Source organism: Ptychodera flava, chromosome 21, assembly GCF_041260155.1.
Source record: "Ptychodera flava strain L36383 chromosome 21, AS_Pfla_20210202, whole genome shotgun sequence".
Taxonomy (NCBI): Eukaryota; Metazoa; Hemichordata; class Enteropneusta; family Ptychoderidae; genus Ptychodera; species Ptychodera flava.
In genome coordinates, this window is record NC_091948.1 from 9,112,729 (window position 1) to 9,136,253 (window position 23,525).

A 23,525-nucleotide genomic window follows, 5' to 3' on the forward strand; every position below is an offset into this window, starting at 1 on the left:
TTGAGCGAGATTTAATATTTAATGTGTCCATCATTGGGTTCTGCAATTCATTTCACGTATAACATATACACCAAAATAAAAAACGGTTGCGTTTAGCAGGTTTTTTCGTTGAAAGCAAAATACAATTTGGTAGCCTCTTGAGCACGTACAGCAAAGGCGACCTTTTCACGGATGCGCGGAAAAAGTAAGACCCATATAACAAAATGATGATGAATTAACACTGCATGTAAACGTTCCTGGTTTGTTTTTGTCATATCGGTTGTTGGATATTTGTGAGCAAAACACCCCAAAATAACAAAACTGCGTGCCGCGTTCACTATCTCAGGGACCTTCGACGACATTGTGATTATATTGTCTGTCCGATTCTGTTTTTGCGGACGAACATGTCATATAAGTGGCATTTCAGCATAAGATCACGATTTTGCTACTCTAACAACTCAACGCTTTCTCCATCTCTCCGTCGTTCGACGTTGTTAAGGTAGATGGTTGCTGAGAGGGGCGCTGTCCAATCAGATCCCGTTGCTAGGCAATTACGCGCAATTTCTTTGATTCCTGCCTGGCATTTTATAGTGTTCGGCTAACAAGATTGGTAATAGCGTTCCTGTTTGGGCTATTTGCGGTACCACTCTTTTCTCCACTGAATTCACTAAACGTTCCGCCGTTTATTATATCTGCCTTTATGGCCGTGTTCAGTGGGATGGTTTGACTTGACCCTGAATGTTTTCCAACGGCAGCGAGGATTTCTCCGCGATGGAGCCTGCCCACCCGGTGCAAACGCTGTTTATCACCTGTTTGATGGTAGTCATCACCACCGGTAACTTACTGAACATCGTCGTCATCCAGAAAATGCGAAGGGTACCCACGATACCGCGATATTTCATGACGTCCCTGGCGGCGACGGACCTCGGCGTCGGTCTCCTGTGCATTCCCTTCGCCATCCATCCTTCTGTCGTCGGGATCTGGACTTACGGCGATGTGTGGTGTCAGCTTGTCGGATGCCTGTCGTGCACCTTTGCCGCCATTTCGACCTACACGCTGTTCTTCGTCGGGATAGAGCGGTACGTTGCCGTGAAGTGGCCGCTGCGTTCACCGATGATCGTCACCCAGAAACGGGCGATCGCCCTCATCAGTGCAATCTGGATCGCGGTGATCATTTTCTGCTTTGCTCTCATCGATTTTTACTCAGATATGCCAGTTTACATATACCTGGAGAGCGCTTTCATATGCGGGGCCAATCTCTACAACCCGGAGAAAAAGGGCTTCATAATGACAACGATAGCCGTGGTGGTGATCATACCATCCGTTGTAATGGTCTACATCTACCTTACGCTGGCCAAAGTGGCGTGGCAACACTCCAAGAAAATCCACCACCCGTCAAACAACGACAACCCGAACCAAGACAAGAGCAGGACCTCGGCGGACAACTGGAAAGCGGCTAGGATGTTCATTGCCGTCGCCTGCGCTTTTATGATAGCATGGTTTCCCTACTCGGTGTCCGTACTCTACCGCGTGTTCACCGGGCACGTCATCTCCCCGACCGTCGGTTTCTGCGTCTTCTGGCTCGTCCCACTGAACAGCTTCTGGAACTTCTTGGTCTACGGTGTCATGAACCGCAGCTACCGGGAGACGGCCAAAGCCATGCTGGCGAAAATGTTCGAGTGCCGGTGGCAAGAGAGATTCACCAACAAAACAAAAGTTCAAGTTTTTGAAATATCTGATACACTGGCTCAAAGAACGACCTGACAGTACTTTAGTCAACCCTGTTTGGGTATGAAGACTCAACCTACATCTAAATATACTATCTCGAACCCGTCAAAGAAGAATTCTAGAAGCAGTGCAGACAGTCGAAAGAATCATTCTAGTTTGTAATTCCGAGTTAATACCTCAGAGACAACAAGAAAAAGACAGCATTTTCAAAAAACATGGTCGTTACTTTTACTTTCCATGAACTTTTTCCTAATGCTGCTAAACTGTAAAAATAAGAGCAGCATATAATACTCCTCTGTATGACGACAATCATCTCAGTAAGTGTTTCTAAAAATGTCACTTTTAATCGGACATGGGATAGTGAAATACGGCCCCGGAAAAGGCCACTCCGCGCTTTCTCCTGTACGGTACTTAGAATGGAAAATAAATCTTGCATTTACCTAGATAATATATTGTTGTAGCAAATGACAATTTGCTTGTGCTATGTTAGCTGTGGAAAATTGTTTTGTTGCCTATAAACAAAATTGTTTGATATCTTTGAAGTCTGCTTCCTTCTTACATGGACTTGCTAGAATTTTCCACTTTCTTTCGCAGAAAACGGGGAAATTTGTGACGAAGTGCAAACGTTTCCTTGTGTGCTGAACTCATCCATTGCCATGGTGACGACGTCTAGAATGTTTTCTCGCCTCTCCAAAGATTCGTACCAGGAAATGAACATCTAGGTTTTTTTTGGAAGGATAAAGTAGCTCGTTTGGAATGTGCAACTTCAAGGCGCAATTAGACCTCAGTCGAATGTCAAAACCAGAACAGGGAACGGAGTGCCCGGAAGTTTGTTAACGTTGTTTTCAAGCTTGCAGGTAGCGTACATGATTCAGACTGATTCAAGCGAGCTCTCTCAGAACGCGCATCCCCCCCCCCCCCTTTGCACTGCAAGTGTAAAGATATCGCGCCAGCTCAACAGGTAACCCGCAAAATATCGCGGCAATACCTGAGAAATCTCCATCAATACTTTCATTAGTGCAGTAGACTCAGCTGAAGAACCTCGTCGATGACATTGTACATTTTCAAGCAGCTCTCGAATTCGCTGTTTGTCGATGTAAACATTGGTCATTCTCGGTTGAACGCCGATCCATTGCCTCGTCTGACTAAACACACCTGGAAACCCTTTGACCGGTGCCTCTTGAATTGAACAATATATTAGTACATTTTATTGTAGAAATTCCTCTTCCAAGGCGTATTTCTGTATCCATTTTTCATGTAAAGTGTATTTTACGTCAGTTAAAAGTCTGCCTATTATGTTTTTCACACCATATATCATTCTTCATTGTTTTCGAAAAATGAGCTTGATTCTCTGAAATGGTAGGTCGTACCACAGTTGCGAGTGGAGTGATACGTACCGGCCGCCGCGTACTATGCATAGAATAACTTATTCTATGCATAGTACGCGGCGGCCGGTACGTATCACTCCACTCGCAACTGTGGGTCGTACCACGGAGAAATTTTGCCTTTCGCCGAATGGTCGTGCGTGCACAATTTTAAGTTGACCTAAATTCGAGGAAATACATTTTGCTCCGTTAAGTTCCAGCTGTTTGCAAACCCACGGAACTCCTGTGACAGCTTACAAAATGATTAATTGTATATTCAAATAGCCACAACACACTATCAAACATCTGCAACTTGAACGCTGACGCGTAAAGGGACTGAAAAGCTTGCATGCGACGCAATTAAACACGGCCCGAGGCATTTTCCGCCGGGCTTGCGCAGTAAGGATCTGCGAGGCAATTTGCATTCGTTTATGACGTGTGCTTCGGTCGATTTTTAGGTGAACATAATACTTGAACTAACCCCTGCTTCGAATTCCGCGAAATGCCCTCGATACTACTTAATGTCAGAAATGTTTTCCTACGTTGCTACGGACACGGCAAAAGCCGCAAAAAACGTGCATTTATTATTGACGCGAAATATAGCGCAGTGCTTCTGGACACAGAAGAAGTTACAAAGACTGTGCCCTTTTCACAAAAGACGGATTAATAAAATCATACATGCAGGTATTCAAGCAAAGTATAATATCACGAATGCCTTCCAGGGTTTTTTTTCTTTCCCATTGATGCCGACAGTCTGCATAATAATTAGCTGATGGAACAAGTGCTATAGTAGCTGTGCAAAACCGGAGGGTTTATTTTCCTCCGTGCCACCATAAACTGATCCATTTCGGGCACTGATAACGTAGAATTGAAGTTTTTGAGTTTTGCGTGCATCAAGACCCATAACAAGATCGCCGCTCATTATCCATATACAGATGTCAGGTTGCGGTAACTGGCACTAATGCAGACCGTTCTGTTTCAACGGGCTTCGATAACTTCAAATTTTTGTCAGGTTAAAGAAGCTGGGAGTCAATAACCCTTTCAATTGAACAAATAAGAAATGCATTGTACCGAAAGATATCGCAGAAGACCGTCCCACCTTCGGGGTCAACGACATCGGAACTCTACCCGAAAGACGATATCGAGAAGGTCATGGTGATACGGAAAAGCCCTTTTCCTTATAGTTAAGGGAGAAGAGAAATTACTGTAATATTAAGAGCATATTCTTCAAAATCCAGCTACCTTTTGTGAGTATAATCAATATAAGGCTTTAGATGGATATCGTTTATTGCACGAGCTATCCTGAGGAAGTCTGTCTTGTATTATTCAAAACCTATGTATCACCTAATGTTTTAGGGCTGTTAATGAATGACGGAAGTCCGAAAACAAAAAAATGTGGGAGTTTTTATTCGAGGAGTATTTTTGTACAACGTCTACTTTTCCACCTCGAGATTTTTTCCTCGCTTGTTGCTTTGCTATTCAGCATTTTTATGAAAGCTTAAAATTTAGACACTGATCAGTTTAGTGTCGAAAAAGTTGAATGTATCTTGGATAATAGCATGATGACATAAAGTCAAAGAAATGTGCAATTTAACTTTCTTTTTACTCATTTTTATTAGATCTGGCCTTTTCTTCATTTGCTCTGAAAACGACAATTGGGCGTCCATTGCAACATTTTTTTTCCCCCGGCTAATCTCAACAAATAAGCTGTAATTTAATCGTTTTCATTTAATGGAATTTTCGCAAAATTGTTTCACTAGAATGTAGGTAAACTTTCGTTGACTAGTGGCTGACCCTTACAGCATCTGTCAATTTTCTTACAACGTCGCGTGTCGTGCGTGTTGCGTGCAATTGTTGGAAGTGGGGCGAGGAGTTTGTTTCCAGCTGTCTTTCAGCCGGCGGTGTCATTCATCGTAACACCGGTCACGTAAACGACTCCTAATCGTAGCGGCAGAGAGATCGACAACGTCACGATGCAAGGGAATGAAAGCACTCTGAAAATATTTACAGCGCTCGGGCGGAAATTCTTGTTTAATCTTCCGACGACAGTTGAATGCCGACGCACGTCACGCGTATTTAGAGGCATGACACAACCCTGCTGTCGTGAATTGGAAGGGGAAAACGCGGCTCTCGGAAGAAAGGGCCAATCAATATGCGGCGATGTCGCTGTACGCTATCAAAAGCGGTATTCTTGCAATCGTTATTCTCAAAATCATAAACATCAGTATCCCCCCGCCATTGCAATCAACCTTGCCGCTAAAGTCACAATCATCTAAAGTCATTTAATCGTGAAGGGAATCCTGAACTTCACTTCAAGTGTGTCGACTGCAAGGCCAATGTCGAGCAGATAATAAGCTACTATTACTTATTTAATATACAATATACCGCCTAAATGTATAGACACGCATAGACAGTGAGCGAGTGCCAGGGTCTATGATACGATAAGCAAAATAAGTGCATCTCAGAATGCGATTGCATACTATTATACGGAGCGATCTATTAATTTTGTCAGCCACAGAATTAAAAATTTCCATAGCTTAGTTGCATGCGATCCCGGTTCTTTATGGAATGAAATATATAAATTTTGATAAATTAGGAATAACATTATGTTCTTCGATTGATATAGAGGATAAAAATTTCAAGAGGCATATAAATTGTAAGTGTTATGTGGTGGAATTTTACTTCTTAGCACCTGGTAAAATGGACAATTCAGACAAAATCATCTTCAATAACGTTTGAAAGAAAATTCTGTTGTCTGCGCAGCTTTATTATTAGAAGGTTGAAAAAGCGACGCAAATCGTCTATAGTTCATCATTTGAACGTCATATTAATCTTTTGTTCTAATTAATCAGGTGAATTACTGATCTCACCCACTACCTTTAATTAAGGTGATGCATCGTTTATTTCATGGTTCAGTTCACAGCCGTTTTTCTATTTTTTTTTTTTTTTTAATTTTAGATAAAGACGAAAACAACATAGAGTGAGGTCAAGGTACCGTTATTGTACGGTAGATTTGTCTACGATGAAATGGGCGAAACGATGACTGTAGTCGGCAAAAAATATACGGGTCATAATACGTTCAAAATTTCTATTTAAAGATCATTAAAATTTCTTTCCTGTCATTTCGCTTCATAAATAAAATTCTCAATACGCATATTGCTTTTCAGTTTTGAAATAAAGAGGAACGATAGAAGGTTTTGTTTGTTCGTTTCTTTTCGGTCCTTGAATAAATAAACAATTTTGGTTGAACATTACAACACTTTAATGATATTGTTTTAGTTATTGTGTCAGGCATCATATCTCTGATAGAAACATCACATGAACAAAAGCAATGTTCTTCTTTGTCGACTTGCTGGAGTTACTATTTTATGAGGAACGCGTTGTTTTCGACGTTTTGTATATTTTTTTCTTTTGCTGGTTTCTTCTTTTTTGTTGTTGTTGCTATCTTAACTTTTGTGTTTTTTCTTACTTTCATCCGTTGTTTTTACCCACAAAAAATCTATTTTGGATATTTTACTTTGGATAATGCGCCAGTGAAACAGTGAACATTGTAAACTCTAAACGCCACCTTCTTCTACTTATTCGCTTGAATTTGCTTAAAGGGGCACAGTCGTCGGAACTGCGCTCAAAGGGCGTATGGGACCCACACGACCAATGTAAACACTGTATCCAAGGTACGATGGTGATTGATGAAAGTTAAAACATGTCTGTCATAATCTACATCGTATAATTCAAATATTGCGGCTATGATGATGAGGTTCATCTAGATATTGTGCACGAAATACATTTTTTGTAAACAAGAAACTCGCACAGGCGCAGTTCTGACGACTAGTTCCCTTTAATGTGTATGCGGTTTGTTTACGTATGCATATGCATCATGAAGTGCCCATACTGAAGAAAGACCTCTTGAGCGACTGTACAATATTTGTAGTCTTTCATTTTGAGGGTCTATCCGTCCATTTGAAGGATATTAATCACTCTTTTTTGTAGCTTAAAATTGTACTTAACACATTTTAAACAGTTAATAGCTCCGTTCAAGAGATTTAAATGCATCCAACGAGCAAGCCTATTCGCTGAATGTGTTTGTCATTTATTTTGAATTAACCTCGGAACAACTGAACCTAGGGTCTATATACAGAGGACCCTAGTATTCGTTGTTAAGTAAAAAGCTTTTATTTTTACGCGCGTTTAGACCTTTCGTAAATGTAGTCACAAGCATTGGAATTTTAGCGGCGGCCTCAATTTTAAAATATGCCCATTTCATACCATTCCTTATATCGACCAAACGTCCATAACATGTTCTTCTGTGAAAAGTCCCCCATAAAATAAAAAATTCTTGGTTCCGGCTCACATGTTCTAGATTTTATGGGCGCTCTTCATACGCTGCCAACAGAAAAGATTACCGGACTGCCGGGGCTACAGAAAGGAACGCTCTTGTCGTAAGTGCGCATGAAAAATTCAGTGCATGTTCTGTGATTTTCCAACTAATTCAAAACCTTAAGGTAATTTTCAGCTTAATGGAGAAATATCTCGATAATTTCATAGTCCATTGGATTATTTCACAGAGGGCAGGCTTTTGCATATCGTTTTCCTCCACAAAAAATGTAACATGTAACATGTCAGTACCTGCAACAATGGTATGTAGCTCAATTCATCAGCACACTGAAGGCAGCTCACGTCTCTAAATTGAAATACGTAAACTTTCTATCAAACTTTCTATAAAAAAGACTTTAAATCATTCCCTTTTGAAATCAAGAATAAAAGTCAGGGGTCACCGTGCAAAATTTGGTATTAGAGAAACAAATGTACCCAATATTTACCGACACTCGAAAATAAATTCAAAATGGCCGCCAGCCCTGTGTTAACTGTATGGAGAAAAAAATTAAATATTACCTTCAACAAAAATAAGCCTGTGAAAGTTTTAGTTACTCCATGAGCTTCAAAATGAATCCCCACAAGTGGAAGACCAAAACAGATGTGTGAAAGTTTGAGAGTCCGAATATCTGTCCCCGAGGCGCATTCTACCTTAAACGTTGAAGGTGAGTCTGGTGAAAAATATTTGTAATGCGAGAAATGTCACATTTTCGATATTTTTCTGAACGGGAAATCGTTTTACAGTGATTCTTTTATCAATGTTAATTACAAGTCTTGCATTACAGAGGGACGATGATGTTCTGGTGGTTTTGATTTTTTTCGCGCTGACGAATTTTCCGTATGACAATCAAACGAAATAACCCGATGGCTACTATATAAATTGAACAAACGCTGTATCATGTAAAGGCATGTAACGATCTGCACTAGTTACCGATATAATCTGTTCTCTGACATATGTTTGCCTTCAGCGAACCTACAATACACATCTGTGATGATGCTATTCAACTTTTGGTAAATTTTCCAGTATTTCGGTTAGCAAGATTGTATCTTCGTTTGCTCCATGACATGTCAAATTGCAAAGTTTTAAATTGTCAACATTGCCTTTGTGTGTGCAATGCGCAATGCTATTGTCGACAAGTGAATTTTACTAGAAACCAGAATTCATCGGTCAACAATAACACATAGCATATCAACAATAAATGCAGTGTGTGCAAGGCTGTATTTTGTATTTCAACGTAATGTAAGAATGACATAGAAAACCAGACATGAACTGTAAATGCTCACGTGTTTCATTATATATTGCACTTATGTGTAAATTTGAACCTTTGCCACATGTTTGCAACTTCATTGAAATAATTAGGATCAACATAATGAACAATATTCACCACAGATTAACTCTATAGGTCATTAAGTATTCAACTATGTAATTAGCTGAAATAAAAATAATTGATTTCTTTGACTGCTATCATTGTATCACCACTTTATATAGCAAGTGTAATTAATCGCCTTTGGTCAAGTCCTTCAAACTATATATTCCAAACTTTGAAAGCTCATTAGATATGCAAACTATAAATTAGCTGACATGAAAACTTAAGTGCGAAACGATTCCAATATTGGTATAACCAGGTGTAATCATCAATGTACATAGCATGTTATGCCAACTTTGATCAAATAAATCCAAGTATATATCCCTAATTAGGAAAGTTCATTAAATACACAAATTAGGAAATGGCTGAAGCAAAAATGCTTAATGCCTTTCAATGAAGTTAGCCTACATATTAGTATCTTTAATGTACATAGCAAGTTTCATCAATTTTGGTCATGTAAATTAAAATATATATCCCTAATTTCAAAAATTCATTAAATATGCAAATTAGGAGCTGGATAAAGTAAAAATGCTTAATGACTTTCAATAATGTCGTATCGTAGCATCTTTAATGTACATAGCAAGTTTTGTCGACTTTGGTTTAGGTCAATACAGATAAATATCCCTGATTATGAAAGTTCATTAAATATGCAAATAAGGAATTGGCTGAAGTTTAAATGCTTAGTGACTTTCAATAATGTTCTATCATAGTATCTTTAATGTGCATAGCCAGTTTCATCAACTTTGGTCTCGTCAAATCAGATAAATACCCCTAATTAGGAAAGTTCATAAAATATGCAAATTAGGAATTGGCTGATGTAAAAATGCTGAATTACATTTAATAATGTTCTATCATAGTATCTTCAATGCACATAGCAAGTTTCATCAATTTTGGTCATGTAACTTCAAATATATATCCTTAATTTCAAAAATTCATTAAATATGCAAATTGGGATTTGGATGTAGTAAAAATGCTTAATGACTTTCAATAAGGTTAAATCATAGTATCTTCAATATGCATACCAAGTTTCGTCAATTTTGATCGAGTAAATTCAGATATATACTCCTAATTAGGAAATTTCATTAAACATGCAAATTAGTAATTATCTTTCACGTCACCCCTTAATATCTTTCAAAGCTGATATATCTTGGTGTGATCAACATTTGTAGCGAATCTCATCAAATTGTGTGTGGTCGTTGTCAATATATATCAGGTTTTTTTTAAATCATTAATTATGCAAATGAGCAAAAAGTAAGCAAGCTACACCCACCAAAAACTAATCAGTTCTTGCCATTTGCAAAATAAATATATGTACCAGATTTGATTCTGATCTGACGAGCCGTTTTTGAGATATTGAGTACACAGACAGACAGACAGACAGACAGACACACAGACACACAGACAAACAGACAGACATACATCGCTGCGACATATGCCCACGTGTGTCAACACGTGAGCAAATAATATACATGTATTATAGGACAAAAATGATGGAAATACTGTCAAAATGGCCAGCTGTTTTCGCTTGTAAGATAAATTTTATCGTCTGTTCAAAGGTCAGATATAACATGCACTCCCAATACGTGAGAATGGAGCTACCATTCTTTTGCCGTAGCACGTTGTCAATGTCATGGCCACAACCTTGAGTTTAAACTCTAATCTTCTATCGTAACCTTGGTGATACTTTCGAGGAATTTGACGTCACGGCTGTATAAAGGTGTGCAGGTGGGCTATGCTCTGCATGTGACTCACCACATATCTAAGATGCCCCACTGAGCACACCGATAGAACAAGGTGCGGCGATAAGTGCGGCTAGGCCGAGTCACTCACCATGAAACGATTGGCGCTTCCGACAGCTCTCAATTTATTGTGATCCTGTTGAAAATGTTACTATTTCTTCAAGGTCCATTTCTCCAGCTTCGAAATTTTAGTGAAAACTGACCTGGTCGATAAGAAAATTTCATAAAAACAAATTCGGTCTCATATTTCATCACAATCACCACATTTATCTCTCTAGTCCTACATAATGACAGTCACCGTCTATATATGTATAATATGTTGAATTCTCGTGAGCTGATAAATTATACGCTGTTTCGTGTTATTTTTAAGCGAGGTTACTAAGATACATAGCACCTGGCCGTTTAGGTTGATACTCCTAAACCGTCCAATGTGATACCGTCCTGTGGTTGCAAGGTTTATGAGGACAATTGTTAGGTTCATCCACTCTCAGCACTCTGAAAGTAGATCGCCTTCTTTGCACCAGAAAACAAAGACTTGTGAAATATTACCTGGAAATCTACATATGGCAAGCAATAGCAGACCAATGGTAGAGGGCGCTATGCTCCGGATACACATTCTTTCTGGCATCTCCAACCAATCAAAGTCACAGACACTTCTATACCTTCCCGCCAAAACCGGCTATATCACAGCCTGAATTAATCTCTTTTCTTCAGTGTACGTATTTATCACGGAGTATGCGTATAATCAGAGCGCATCGCTCGCTACTAGAACTGGTTGTACTTCCATTCGGGACTAAGGTTTTCCAGTGATACCAAAAGAGTATTTAAATCCTGAAATAGAAGTACGCTCTATCATCGAATTTCTCAACATCTTCGGCGAAGTTGAAAGAAATGAAAGAAAATTGGGCTTATCTGGATGAAACCATGGCCAAGATATCAACTTTGGAGATAGTCAAACTTCGTCAAACAAGAACCCTGAAGTTCAAGTCTAAAGTTCGGGCAACGAGAGACAAGGTATTCGAAATGGTGAGAAAGAAGTGTAAGAAGAGAATGCAGGTGGCTCTACCAACGGTTCGTTACATTGAAAACTATCAAAACTGAAATGGTCATTGTTGGATAATGGAAAAATAGCTGACACCGGAGATAAGCTCTATCCGGATGATCTTAATGCTGACACAAAAAGGGAACGTTGAAAAACCTATACCCTGAAGTGGAAATACGCCCTATCATCGAACTTCTAAACATTTTCGGTAAAGTGGAAAGAAATGAAACCAACCCTTATGAAAACTGCGTTCACAAATAACGATTAGGGGGGGCTGGAGGAATTTCGATTGAAATCTTATTTTTTTTAAGATCCCCCCCCTAAGTACCCCAAAAAAATTTCAAATGCCCCCCCTCTATATGGTCAAAATTTTTCAAGTCCCCCCCCCCCAACTATCACAGGCCCGCATATTTGTAAAGGATGTGAGCGCAGAAAAAATAAACATATTGCGCCGTTCCGCTCACAGGTGTTCAACACTACCTGTATTAGCACTTTCTATAGTCATATTCTCAAGGCAAGTTCTTTAAATGTATCAGTGATTTTTTTTAGATTTATTGGTCTAAAAGCCAATTTGAGTTAATCCAACTCTGGCCAGGTCAATTGCTCCTGCTGAGGAGCACACAAAATGACAATCATGAGAGAGTAGGCAAATTGTGAATTCTGGCTAATGCCATATTGCACTGTGACCTACCAAACATTTTTCCAAAACTACAAGACATCTATGAATTAGATGCTACTCTAAATTGACAATACTGGAAGGTTAAAATGTTCCACCAAATAAATGTTTTAATCTCTGAAATTTGGGTGTAATAATTTCAAATTTGGTTAAAAAATAAATAATTCCATTTGGTCAAATATTTTACTTTTAGTCTTTACTGTTCAAAGTTTTACATCTGTATCATTTATAACAAGAATATGAAAATTTAGAAAACCAAGCATGGTAACCCTATCTTTTTTCTGTAATATTTGATTATTCTTATATGCTAGAATTCAAACATTACTATGTGTTCTTGCATGTGTTGCTCTCTGGCCTGATCTTGTGTACAATTATGTTTCACTGTCATGAGCATCATTTGACCCAAATTCTTCTTCAACTACCATGTACATCAGAGTCAGAGCTATCTCTGTCACTGATCAGGTATGCAGTGACAGTGAAACTGCAGGAGCAGAGCTTTAATGATAGTGACACTATCTGTAGGCAGTAGCTGTATTAACTTTGATAATTTTTGCAATATTTTTGTTCAGTTTTACAAATTTGTTCTAGTTTTACTCCCTACAGCCTGTTGAAATGTCTAGTATTCAGCTTGCTATCACAGCCTATTTATGTGTACCATGCATTTGTATCACTGACAACTGACTGTCAGTCTGGACTCCAATTAAATATCACTAAATACATATTTATATTTATATATACAGGCTTTGTCGACAAACTAAATATTGAATGTTTGAGCATGCTGTAGGGAGATAGCAAGAAACTGTAGTTGTTATATTGCATAGGAATATTGCAGAAACCATTAACAGTTGCAACTTCTGCCCTGTTACGAGGCTCAAGTTTGTTTTTTTAACACAAATCACACATTTAGATTTTTTCGAGATAAAAGTCATGAAATGTGACAAAATGGTTCTAAATTTTGTTAAATTATTTCTAACATTAAAACATTTTGATGACATTAAAAATGGTATTCATTTTTCATTGAATTATCTACAAAAGCTTGGAATTGGCAAATGTAAAACACAAAAGGGAACAAAAAATTTTCAAGTCCCCCCCTATAGGTAGAGCAAAATTTTCAAGTCCCCCCCTCTACTACCCCAAAAATTTTCGAATCCCCCCCCTGAATTCCTCCAGCCCCCCCCCCCCTAACCGTTTTTTGTGAACGCACCCTTATGAAAAATGTGTTGACGGAAAAGTTGTGATAAGGATAAAGATAAATAAAGATACCCACAAGTAAGTAAGATCTTAACAGCTTAGATGTTCAACTATAAATATCAGTTACCAAGATCGACCTGCAAAGGTGAGTTCTCCTATTATATGCTAAATATGTCACATATTCGGTCATAGTGGACAAACCTGTCAAAAGCGAAGAAATGCTTAGCATGTGGGGAGAAATGGCATATAAGTCAGGACTGTGGACAATCAATCATTACTCAACTACAACCACAATTACATCGACAGCGAAAATCACTCCGGTCAATACTACAAAACAGTTATAAACACCAGAATGTTGAGCATTATAGTGTCAACAAACGAGACGTTGTCACTGTGGACGGAAATTCAACTGACAAAACCAATCCGACGAAAGGAAATAACAAGACGGGAGAAGCAAGAGAAGCAAATCCCTGAAAACTAGAAGGAAAAACGGGGAAAATGGCGCTGAGTCAACAAACAACACGGTTGATTCGAACGCTAATCACAGTACACTGATGGAGAAATCTGATAACACGCAGGGCGATCACAAAGAAAGAGATTGCATCTATGGTAAAAAGACTTCATGAAAATACAGAAAATACAACATTTAGATCACCACGGCCAAAGGAGAAGGTGTGAGCCTCAAAAAGTAATGGAAGGAAAACCAGGTGAAGGAGGATTTAGGGTAGCGACATTTAATCTGACTATGCACTCTCAACATGCGATGAGAATGTGTGGGTGGTAGTCCTTTCCATATCACCATAGCTTTAATCTTCTTCACTACTATCATTACACAATCTAGCCGAGGACATCTTATCTTTGTCAGTATCTGAAGCACAGCTGAAATCACCATCACAAATTGATGGTCCAGTGCAAGACGGGCGTATTGCCTGTGTTAAAGCATAGGGATACGCCCCTCTTGCAGTGGGTCATCGAAATTATGGAATCTGTTGTCTTGAGGCTGACAACTACTTCTTTGGCGTGTGTTCTAAATGTTGTAATTTCTGTATTTTATGAGGTCTTTTTTACCTTCAGATGTATTCTATTTATTTGTTATTGCCTGCATATTATAACTTTCTTCATCAGCGTACTGTGATCAGCGGTAGAGTCGATAGTATTTGACTGTGTTGTTTGTAGACTCGGCCTCATTTCCCCCATATTTGCTTCTGGCTTCAGGTTTGGCTTTGTCAGTTGAATTTCCGTTCACAGTGATAACTTCTTGCTTGGTGAGACTATAAAATGCCCAAAATTCGTCTGTTAAGATTATTTTACAGCATTGACCGAAGTGGCCGTTCGCTGTTGCTGTAAATGTGGTTGTGGTCGAGTAATGACCCATTGTCCACAGTCCCTGTACGTAGAAGTCCTTTTTCCTGCATGCTGAGCATGTTTTCGCTTTTGGACAGGTTTATCCACCATGACAGAATAAGTGACATATATAGCATAAAATCGGAGACTTTACCTTTGCTGGTTGATCTTGGTAATTGATATTTATAGTTGAACATCCAAGTCGTTCGAATCTCACTTACTTCTGGATATCTCTATTTATCTTCATTCGTATCACCACTTTTCCGTTAAGACATTTTTCAGAGGGGTTGGCTTCATTTCTTTCTACTTTACCGAAAATGTTTAGAAGTTCGATGATAGGGGGCAGTATCTAAAACCTGGAATGGACTCGTGGACTTTACTGGACTGCACTGGAGCGGACATCCTCCATTTTCACATTTTAAAGCAGAGACAAGCTTCAATGAATGTTCAACAAAGAAACTTAAGATAGGTGAAGTGATGTTGATTGGAAAAAAAGCATGGATATCTGTCACTGACCAAGACATTTGACTGTAACTATTTGTATGAGCTTACCCAGGACGAACCACTAAATCATAAGGATTGTACACCATGCAAAATTTATTGCAAAATATTTCCATCCTGACTGTATGCAGTAGCAGAAATATGATGATGAGATGAGTCCATGTTACTGACATTTTATTATAATCAACGACATTTAACCTGCTTACACTGTCACATTCATACATCTCAATAGATCAACATGCTGTTTAGATAAATGTGGTTTTAAATCCTCTGGTACAATATCAAAGACAAAATGAACAATCCATTTTTTGTTCTGATGCAAGATTCATTCCAATGAAAGTACACGTTTGAAGCATTAGCCTTTTGTTTTTGGCCATGATGCATGTATTCCCTTTGCGCCTGTGTTGTAACAATTACATTACTTAGTGGCAATGGGTCTATCCCATTTTCCTTGAAAAGCCCGTTACAACCATAGCATTTTGATACTTTTGGGTGAGCAAATTTAAGGAGCGTCAAAATGTAAGACCCCACCGTGGGTCTACGTCTTGTAAGAGTTGGGGCTTCAAGTGTACCCCTCGTGTTTTCATTGCTCCTCTACTCATTTCCCAGCACATCAACAACCGTTTCTAAAACGGAGGGATTGTGCTAGATTTGCCCTTTCGTCGTTGGGTAGCTTTGTTCGCTTTCTTTCCCCTTCCCTTAGGCATCTCAACAGTACATAGTTTATCTAACCTTGACTGCCTATCTTTGCGTGTATAGTAATCGATAAAGGTTTGAAGATTTGACATGTGTTCAGCAACAGCAACTGTGTGTGGACAGAGTTTGTAAGTACTGTATCGTGTACACTGTCCATCACAGAAAAACTGATCTGTATTTGTTACACTTTGTCTAACAAGATGTGGATAAAGTACACCTCGACTACTGTAAAGTAAAATTCAAATGAGTCAATAACAAGATGATAAAAAGAGATAATAAATTGTAAATCGACAGCATAAAGAAGTTGAATTAGTCATGATTGGGAAAGCCCACGGGGAATACATTGTACTTCGTGAATACAACTCTCTCTCTCTGTCTGAATGTGATTGTTGTAATATGTCTGCATTGCAACGAAAAAGAGTAATGGTTAAATTTAACAAAGCTCCGCTAAAAGACAGTAACAGAGGGGGCAGAATCTCCATAAGAGAGCTAACTGTTAAAGCTCATCAGTGTAATGTAGCATATATACCGCAGCCCAGTTTTTTGATAAGGCGGTCACATAACATACTGTTGGACGATACAAATATTTCCAATGCTGCCGGCACATCTAAGTCACCAAATGCATGGTTCTTTAGAAGTCGAGGTGTACTTTATCCACATCTTGTTAGAGAAAGTGTAACAAATGCAGATCAGTTTTTCTGTGATGGACAGTGTACACGATACAATACTTACAGAATCTGTCCACACACAGTTGCTGCTGTTGAACACTTGTCAATGCTCCAAACCTTTATTGATTACTGTACACGCGAGGATAAGTAGTCAAGGTTAGATAAACTATGTGCTGTTTTGATGTCCAATGCAGGGGAAAGAAAGCAAACAAAGCTACCCAACGACGAAAGGGCAAATCTAACACAATCTTTCCGTTTTAGAAACGGTTGTTGATGTGCTGGGAAATGAGTAGAGGAGCGATGAAAACACGAGGGGTACACTTGAAGCCCCAACTCTTACAAGACGTAGACCCACGGTGGGGTCTTACATTTTGACGCTCCTTAAATTTGCTCATCCAAAAGTATCAAAATGCTATGGTTGTAACGGGCTTTTCAAGGAAAATTGGAAAGACCCATTGCCACCAAGTTATGTAATCGTTACAACACAGGCGCAAAGGGAATACATGCATCATGGCCAAAAACAAAAAGCTAGCGCTTCAAACGTGTACTTTCATTGGAATGAATCTTGCATCAGAACAAAAAATGGATTGTTCATTTTGTCTTTGATATTGTACCAGAGGATCTGAAACCACATTTATCTAAACAGCATGTTGATCTATTGAGATGTATGAATGTGACAGTGTGAGCAGGTTAAATGTCGTTGATTATAATAAAATGTCAGTAACATGGACTCATCTCATCATCTTATTTCTGCTACTGCATACAGTCAGGATGGAAATATTTTGCAATAAATTTTGCATGGTGTACAATCCTTATGATTTAGTGGTTCGTCCTGGGTAAGCTCATACAAATAGTTGCAGTCAATTGTCTTTGTCAATGACAGATATCCATGATTTTTTTCAAGGCAAAATCACTTCACCTATCTTAAGTTCCTTTGTTGAACATTCATTGAAACTTTTTCTCATTTATTATGAGAAAATGGAGGATGTTTGCTCTATGGTTCTTTAGTTTTAAATTTCCAACGATAAAATTGGCAACTTGTTGAGCTCTGGCGTTGTATCTCTTGAACTTTGAACTTTGAACTTTACTTTAAATTGCTATCTTTTCATTTAATATGTTATTTTTCTTCAACAATAAAACATGAAATCCTACAATTTTTTCTGTAATCAAGGGAAGACCAAACAGCCCTAATTAGAGAGAGAGTTTACAAAAACAGCAATATGAATTAACATTATTGCTAAACTGCTTGAGTCAAGTCCAGGGTCAAGTACATGAGTCAAGTCCGCGAGACCAGTCCAGGTTTGAGACACTTCCGTGATAGGGCGTATTTCCATTTCAGAATACAGGTTTTGCTGCGTGATTTCTTAGATATCAGCATTAAACAGATCATCCGGATAAACCTATCACTGTTGTCATCCATTGTTCCGTTAATCCGACAATGATTCCTTCGGTTGGACAGTTTTCAATGTAATGAATCACATTCAGGGTTCACCAATTACACCTTGATGGAGACCATCTATATTTTTTTCTGACACTTTTTTCTTCACCATTTCCAATCCTCGTCTCGCGATCGCGTTGCCCAAGCTTTAGTCTTGAATTTCGCCGTTCTTTTTGGATGAAACTTGACTACTTTCAAAGTTTATGTGTTAGCCATAATTTCACCCAGATTAGCCTGCAGGGCTACTTTGCCATCAGTTCAACTTTCATGCTCTCCAAATGCGTAGATTCGTAAATCTCTATCGAATCGGTTTGTCTATTGTTTTGGAAGGTCTCCTCATTCACATTCCCAATCAAGAGCACGTCAGTATGACTTGGCTTCTCGATGTTTCCCTAGCATACTCATAAAAGCTCTTTTTTTCCAAAGGAATTAGCAAAATTTATTCACAAATAGTTACTTTGATAGTACATGTAGATACGCCTTCCATTAACATGAAGTGCCATGTGTATATAACTGTAAATAATGAAAAATGTGCAACCAATATTTTGAATAAGAACGTGAGACTTCAATGCATCCTATAAATTCAGTTGCATCATGGTATTAATCTCCCCTTACTCCCAGGCTGATTACGCAACTTTGCTGGGGATGTCTTATCTGTTACGTAGGTGTTACAAGCTTTTGAACTGAAATAATCTGTTTCAGCTTATCCAATGACTGTACCATCCGGTTCTGTCGAGCAATCATCATCAACTTCATCTTTTGAAAACACTTGACATGAGCTGGAAAAACTCCCTCCCTTAATGACCTTCAAACAGCGCCGTCCTTGTTATTGAACATATTGCCTTTTGTTTTCTGAGACAGTACATGATGATCAACAGGTTGTCAAGTAATTGAAATGTATGATATGATATGATTGAAATGGTATGATAGTTTTCATTACTGCCGACTATTCCATTGAACAGAGAACGGCTTTGAGGTGAAATTTAATATCATTTCCAGAGGATAAATCGTCACTTGATATTATGGTTTTTCCATCTACTGACCATTGATACATTTAATGATATCTGGAAACTGGGAATCATGAACTCGGATTTTCATCAGCCTAGGCCAGTGATACAACTGTCTAGGATGGTTACATTGGTGCGAACAACTCGACGATATTAATGTTGTTCGTCTGAGCGTCTGCCTATCCCTCTGAGGTGGCAAAAGGGGCGGGGAAGACGGAGAGACAGGCAGTACAGGGACAGAGAAATAGATGCATATACGTATATAGACTTGGTTCAACGTCTGTGATTTGTGAATGTTTGAGTGGGGTGAACGCGATGATTTATGTTCTGTTTTCATGTGAAACGCGATGAGTGGAGGACACGCTATACGGGGCCGGGGGCGTTTCTCCCAGAATCAAACTAACTCAGACTGCGCAGACTCAAAGGTAACGCGTTCAATCGCTAGGAAAACCACAGGCGACCCAATAGGTTCTGAGTTTTTCACACTGTTTTCTCTATCATTTTCTCTTCTTTCTTCATGCTCTGAATGATCGGAATAAATAAAATAAATGGTTTATATAACCTAACTAGCCTCTGTGACTCTTTATTTATTTTACACTCCATTACAAGGACGTATATCTCTCATACACACATGCTGTAATTAATTAGTCAACACAACTAATTATGTTAATCCGTGGACTTATCAGGGATTTTACGGGTTGGTCAACATCGCGAAAGATAGGAATGGTTACTCCTTTTCATTAACATCACTATCTTTCCGATGTTGACCAACCCCTGATAAGTCCACGGATTAGCATAATTAGTTGTGTTGACTAATTAATTACAGCATGTGTGTATGAGAGATATACGTCCTTGTAATGGAGTGTAAAATAAATAAAGAGTCACAGAGGCTAGTTAGGTTATATAAACCATTTATTTTTTATTCCGATCATTCAGAGCATGAAGAAAGAAGAGAAAATGATAGAGAAAACAGTGTGAAAAACTCAGAACCTATTGGGTCGCCTGTGGTCAAACCAGGCCTGGGCTGCCAAATTCCAAATACAAGTAGTCTTGTATGAAATACGAGAGACAGAAGAAAAACAATTACAAATGATTTTACTTTATAAAAATTCACCGACTTGAACCTAGACTGAAAGATTCGGTTGTAAAGGGTCGTAGGCCGGTCGCAGTGCGCCGGAGCGCCTACACACGACTGAATCTTTCGGTCTAACTTGAACCGAGTTTTTTACATACAGAAAATAGACAAAAAGGTCGGTTGAACGAAAACGCTCCCTTAACCTCATCCTCCATACAGCTACATAACATACACGTGTATACGAGGCAAAATCGATGGGAAATCAAATATTTTGCAGTAAACTTTCACTGAACAAGTACCCTAATGTAGTTCTAAAGAATATGAAATGAAAGCAAATCGGAGGTGTTCTCGTGTCATATCGCCCGCAAAAGGGCTTGAAGGACGTTGTGTCACTGATTTTGGCGGTGTTTATATAAAGTTTAGACGCGCGACCCAACGCGATATTTGTCACCGAACGATCGAGTGTAGTATCTCAGGAGTATGTTTTGGCGCGATAGTTTAGTTTAATCATTGACAACATTTCAATGGCACGAGACATGATAAAGCAGTGACTAGGAAAGCCGCATTATCTGTGCGATTGTAGGGTCATCATTTTCGGCGAGGGATCACCGTCCTCCTTTTGAACACGTGGTCAGTCGATGGTTTCCAGCCATATCAATAACATTAAAGTCCAAAGAGCGTTACTCATTTCTATTGAAGAAAATCTTGTTTAAGTTGTCACTATCGCCATGTTCCGCAGTTATACTACATCACGTGCACTGAGCGATATTACCATAATGAACACCACGGTACGAGTTTTCAGCCCGAAATTCAGCTGTAGTATGCTGACGATTTGGCTTATTGTAACACTTGAAAACCATTTAAAAAAATTGTAGGACACTATCGCATAATGTGACCTAGATTATAGACTGATAATCGTTTCAGTAATGCATCACTTCTGCACTGCTAGCACGATCCGTTAGACATGCAAATTGTATTAGTAAAACATTTTAGTTTATCGTAACTTTTAAAATAGATAGTGTAAAGTTATTTTATTATTTTGTCAAAACTGTAGAAGAAAAATTCCATCTCATGGAATTTGTCTATGTTTATATTGAAGGCCTCCGTCCGCAAAAGCCGGCGTGAGTGCCATTTCAAAGTCGATGAAAATTAGGCTTTGATCATACAATGCTCAAATACCGCCTGGCCGACCCGGATTCAGCCCAAGTGCTTGGAGTGATATCGTAAATTTGGAGGACTCGCTCAGAGATGTGGCAGGGAAATTATATCCTTTTTTTCATTGAACATGAAAATTTTGTTTATTGTACAGAAACTGCAGTGTTGAGGGAGTTATACGATGTTTAGGTCGCGCCTAAAACGCTTCCCGCACGATCTCGGGGACTCGTCAGTTTTAAGAGTCGGGGAGAGGGAAAACGGAAAAGGGAAAAACAAAGCTATCTCCGATGGCAACTTTAAAGAACTGGATAACCCCCTCCCCCACCTCCCACTCCAAAACTGACTGTCAATTTGGTGTGAACGGTGTCTCGCAGCATCAGAGTCTGTAGAAATGATAAAAAGGGAGTTGAAATTGTATCCTACTGTTCACGATTAGCTCTCTTTATGACCACAATTTGTCAAAACTGTTATGTGGTATTGAAACTTCAGAAGCTGCCGGAATACCTTTATTGTGATCACGGTGTTTTGGTAATATGAAATTCATGAATGTGTGCAATGCCCCATGTTATTGTCCACAGGTGAATTTTACCCAGACCAAAAATTCATCCGTCAATTAGCATATTCACAATAAATACCACGTGTGCCAAAACTGAACCTTGTATTTCAACATAATTTAAGAAGGACATAGAAAATAACATACATGTTTACTGAACAAAAATGATGAAAAACATTATCAAAATGGCAAGCTATTGTCCCTTGTTAGATAATTTTTATCTTCTGTTCAGAAGGTCAGATGTACCATACACACCCGATACGTGAGAATGGATTTACATGTGACTCAAAACGTATCCAAGATGATAGTATGCTCCACTCAGAACACCGATGAGAACAAGATGCGGAGATAAGTGCTAGCCCGAGTCACTCACCATGAAAGGATTGGCATTTCCAACAGCTCTTAATTTATTGTCATCCTGTCGGATTTTCTTACTATTTTTTCAAGGTCCATTTCTCTAGTTCGAAATCTTAGTCAACTCTGACCTGACTAATAAAAAAATATCACAAAAATAAATTCGCGTATTTCATCACTTTCACCACATTAATCTTTTTAGTACTAAATGATTATTGTCATCTTTTATACATGTATAATATGTTGAATTCTTGCGAGCTGATAAAGTATTCGCGTTTTGAGTTATTTTTTGCGCGAGTTGTCAAGGTTGTTAATCCTAAATCGTCCAATGTGATACTGTCCTGTGATTGCAAGGTTTATGAGGACAATTGTCAGGTTCATCTTAACTGAAAGTAAATTCCCTTCTTTGCACCAGAAAACAGACTGGTGAAAAATTACCTGGAAATCTACATATGGCAAACAATAGCAAACCAATGGTAGAGGGCGCTATGCTCCGGATATACATTCTTTCTGGCATCTCCAACCAATCAAAGTCACAGACACTCCCTATACCTTCCCGCCAAATGCGGCTATATCACAACTTCAATTAATCGTTTTACTTTAGTGTATTTATCACGGCGTATGCGTATACCCAGAGTGCATCGCTCACAACTGGAATTGGTTGTACAGGTTGTACTTCCATTCCTGATCTAGGTTTCCATCGAGACCGAAAAAGTCACGCTGGAAAACTTGAATCGTGAAATAGCATTACGCCGTATCATCGAATTTCTAAACATATTCGGTGAAATGAACAGGCATGAAACCAAAGTTGGCTAACCATGATGAAACCACGACAATGAAACAGTCAAGTTTCATCCAAAAAGAACTGTGAAGTTCAAGTTTAAACCTCGGGCGACGAGGGATTCGAAATGATGAAAAAAGAAGTGTCAGAAGCGAATATAGATGGTCTCTATCAAGGATTAATTGGTGAACCAAGAATATGATTCGTTACATTGAAAAACTGTTCAACTGAAGGAATGGTTGTTGGATAAAAGAAAATGGCTGACAACGGTGATAGATTATCGATATGATCTTCACGGTTCTTTAGGGACGAACTTTGACTATTTCTATAAAGTTTATATCCTAGCCATATTTTCATCCGGACCCGCCTTCTAGGCTTCTTTGCCATCAGTTCAGTTTTCATGCTCTCCGCATAAGCAGTTTCGTCAATCTCCATCGAGTCAGTAAGCTTATTGTTTTGAAGTGTCTCCTCCTTCCCCTTGCCAGAAGAAAGC

General features: G+C 38.8%; 1 protein-coding gene across 1 annotated transcript; it reads left to right on the forward strand.

Moving 5' to 3' along the window:
• The first annotated feature begins 750 nt into the window (after window positions 1–750).
• On the forward strand, window positions 751–1,743 carry LOC139122194 (histamine H2 receptor-like). Its single transcript, XM_070687614.1, has one exon. The coding sequence runs from the start codon at window positions 751–753 to the stop codon at window positions 1,741–1,743; it is 993 nt and encodes a 330-aa protein (XP_070543715.1).
• The last annotated feature ends 21,782 nt before the right edge of the window (window positions 1,744–23,525 follow it).

Bases quoted from the DNA above. Each gene is read 5' to 3' on its own strand.
- LOC139122194 (XM_070687614.1), top strand. From the start codon at position 751: ATGGAGCCTGCCCACCCGGTGCAAACGCTGTTTATCACCTGTTTGATG.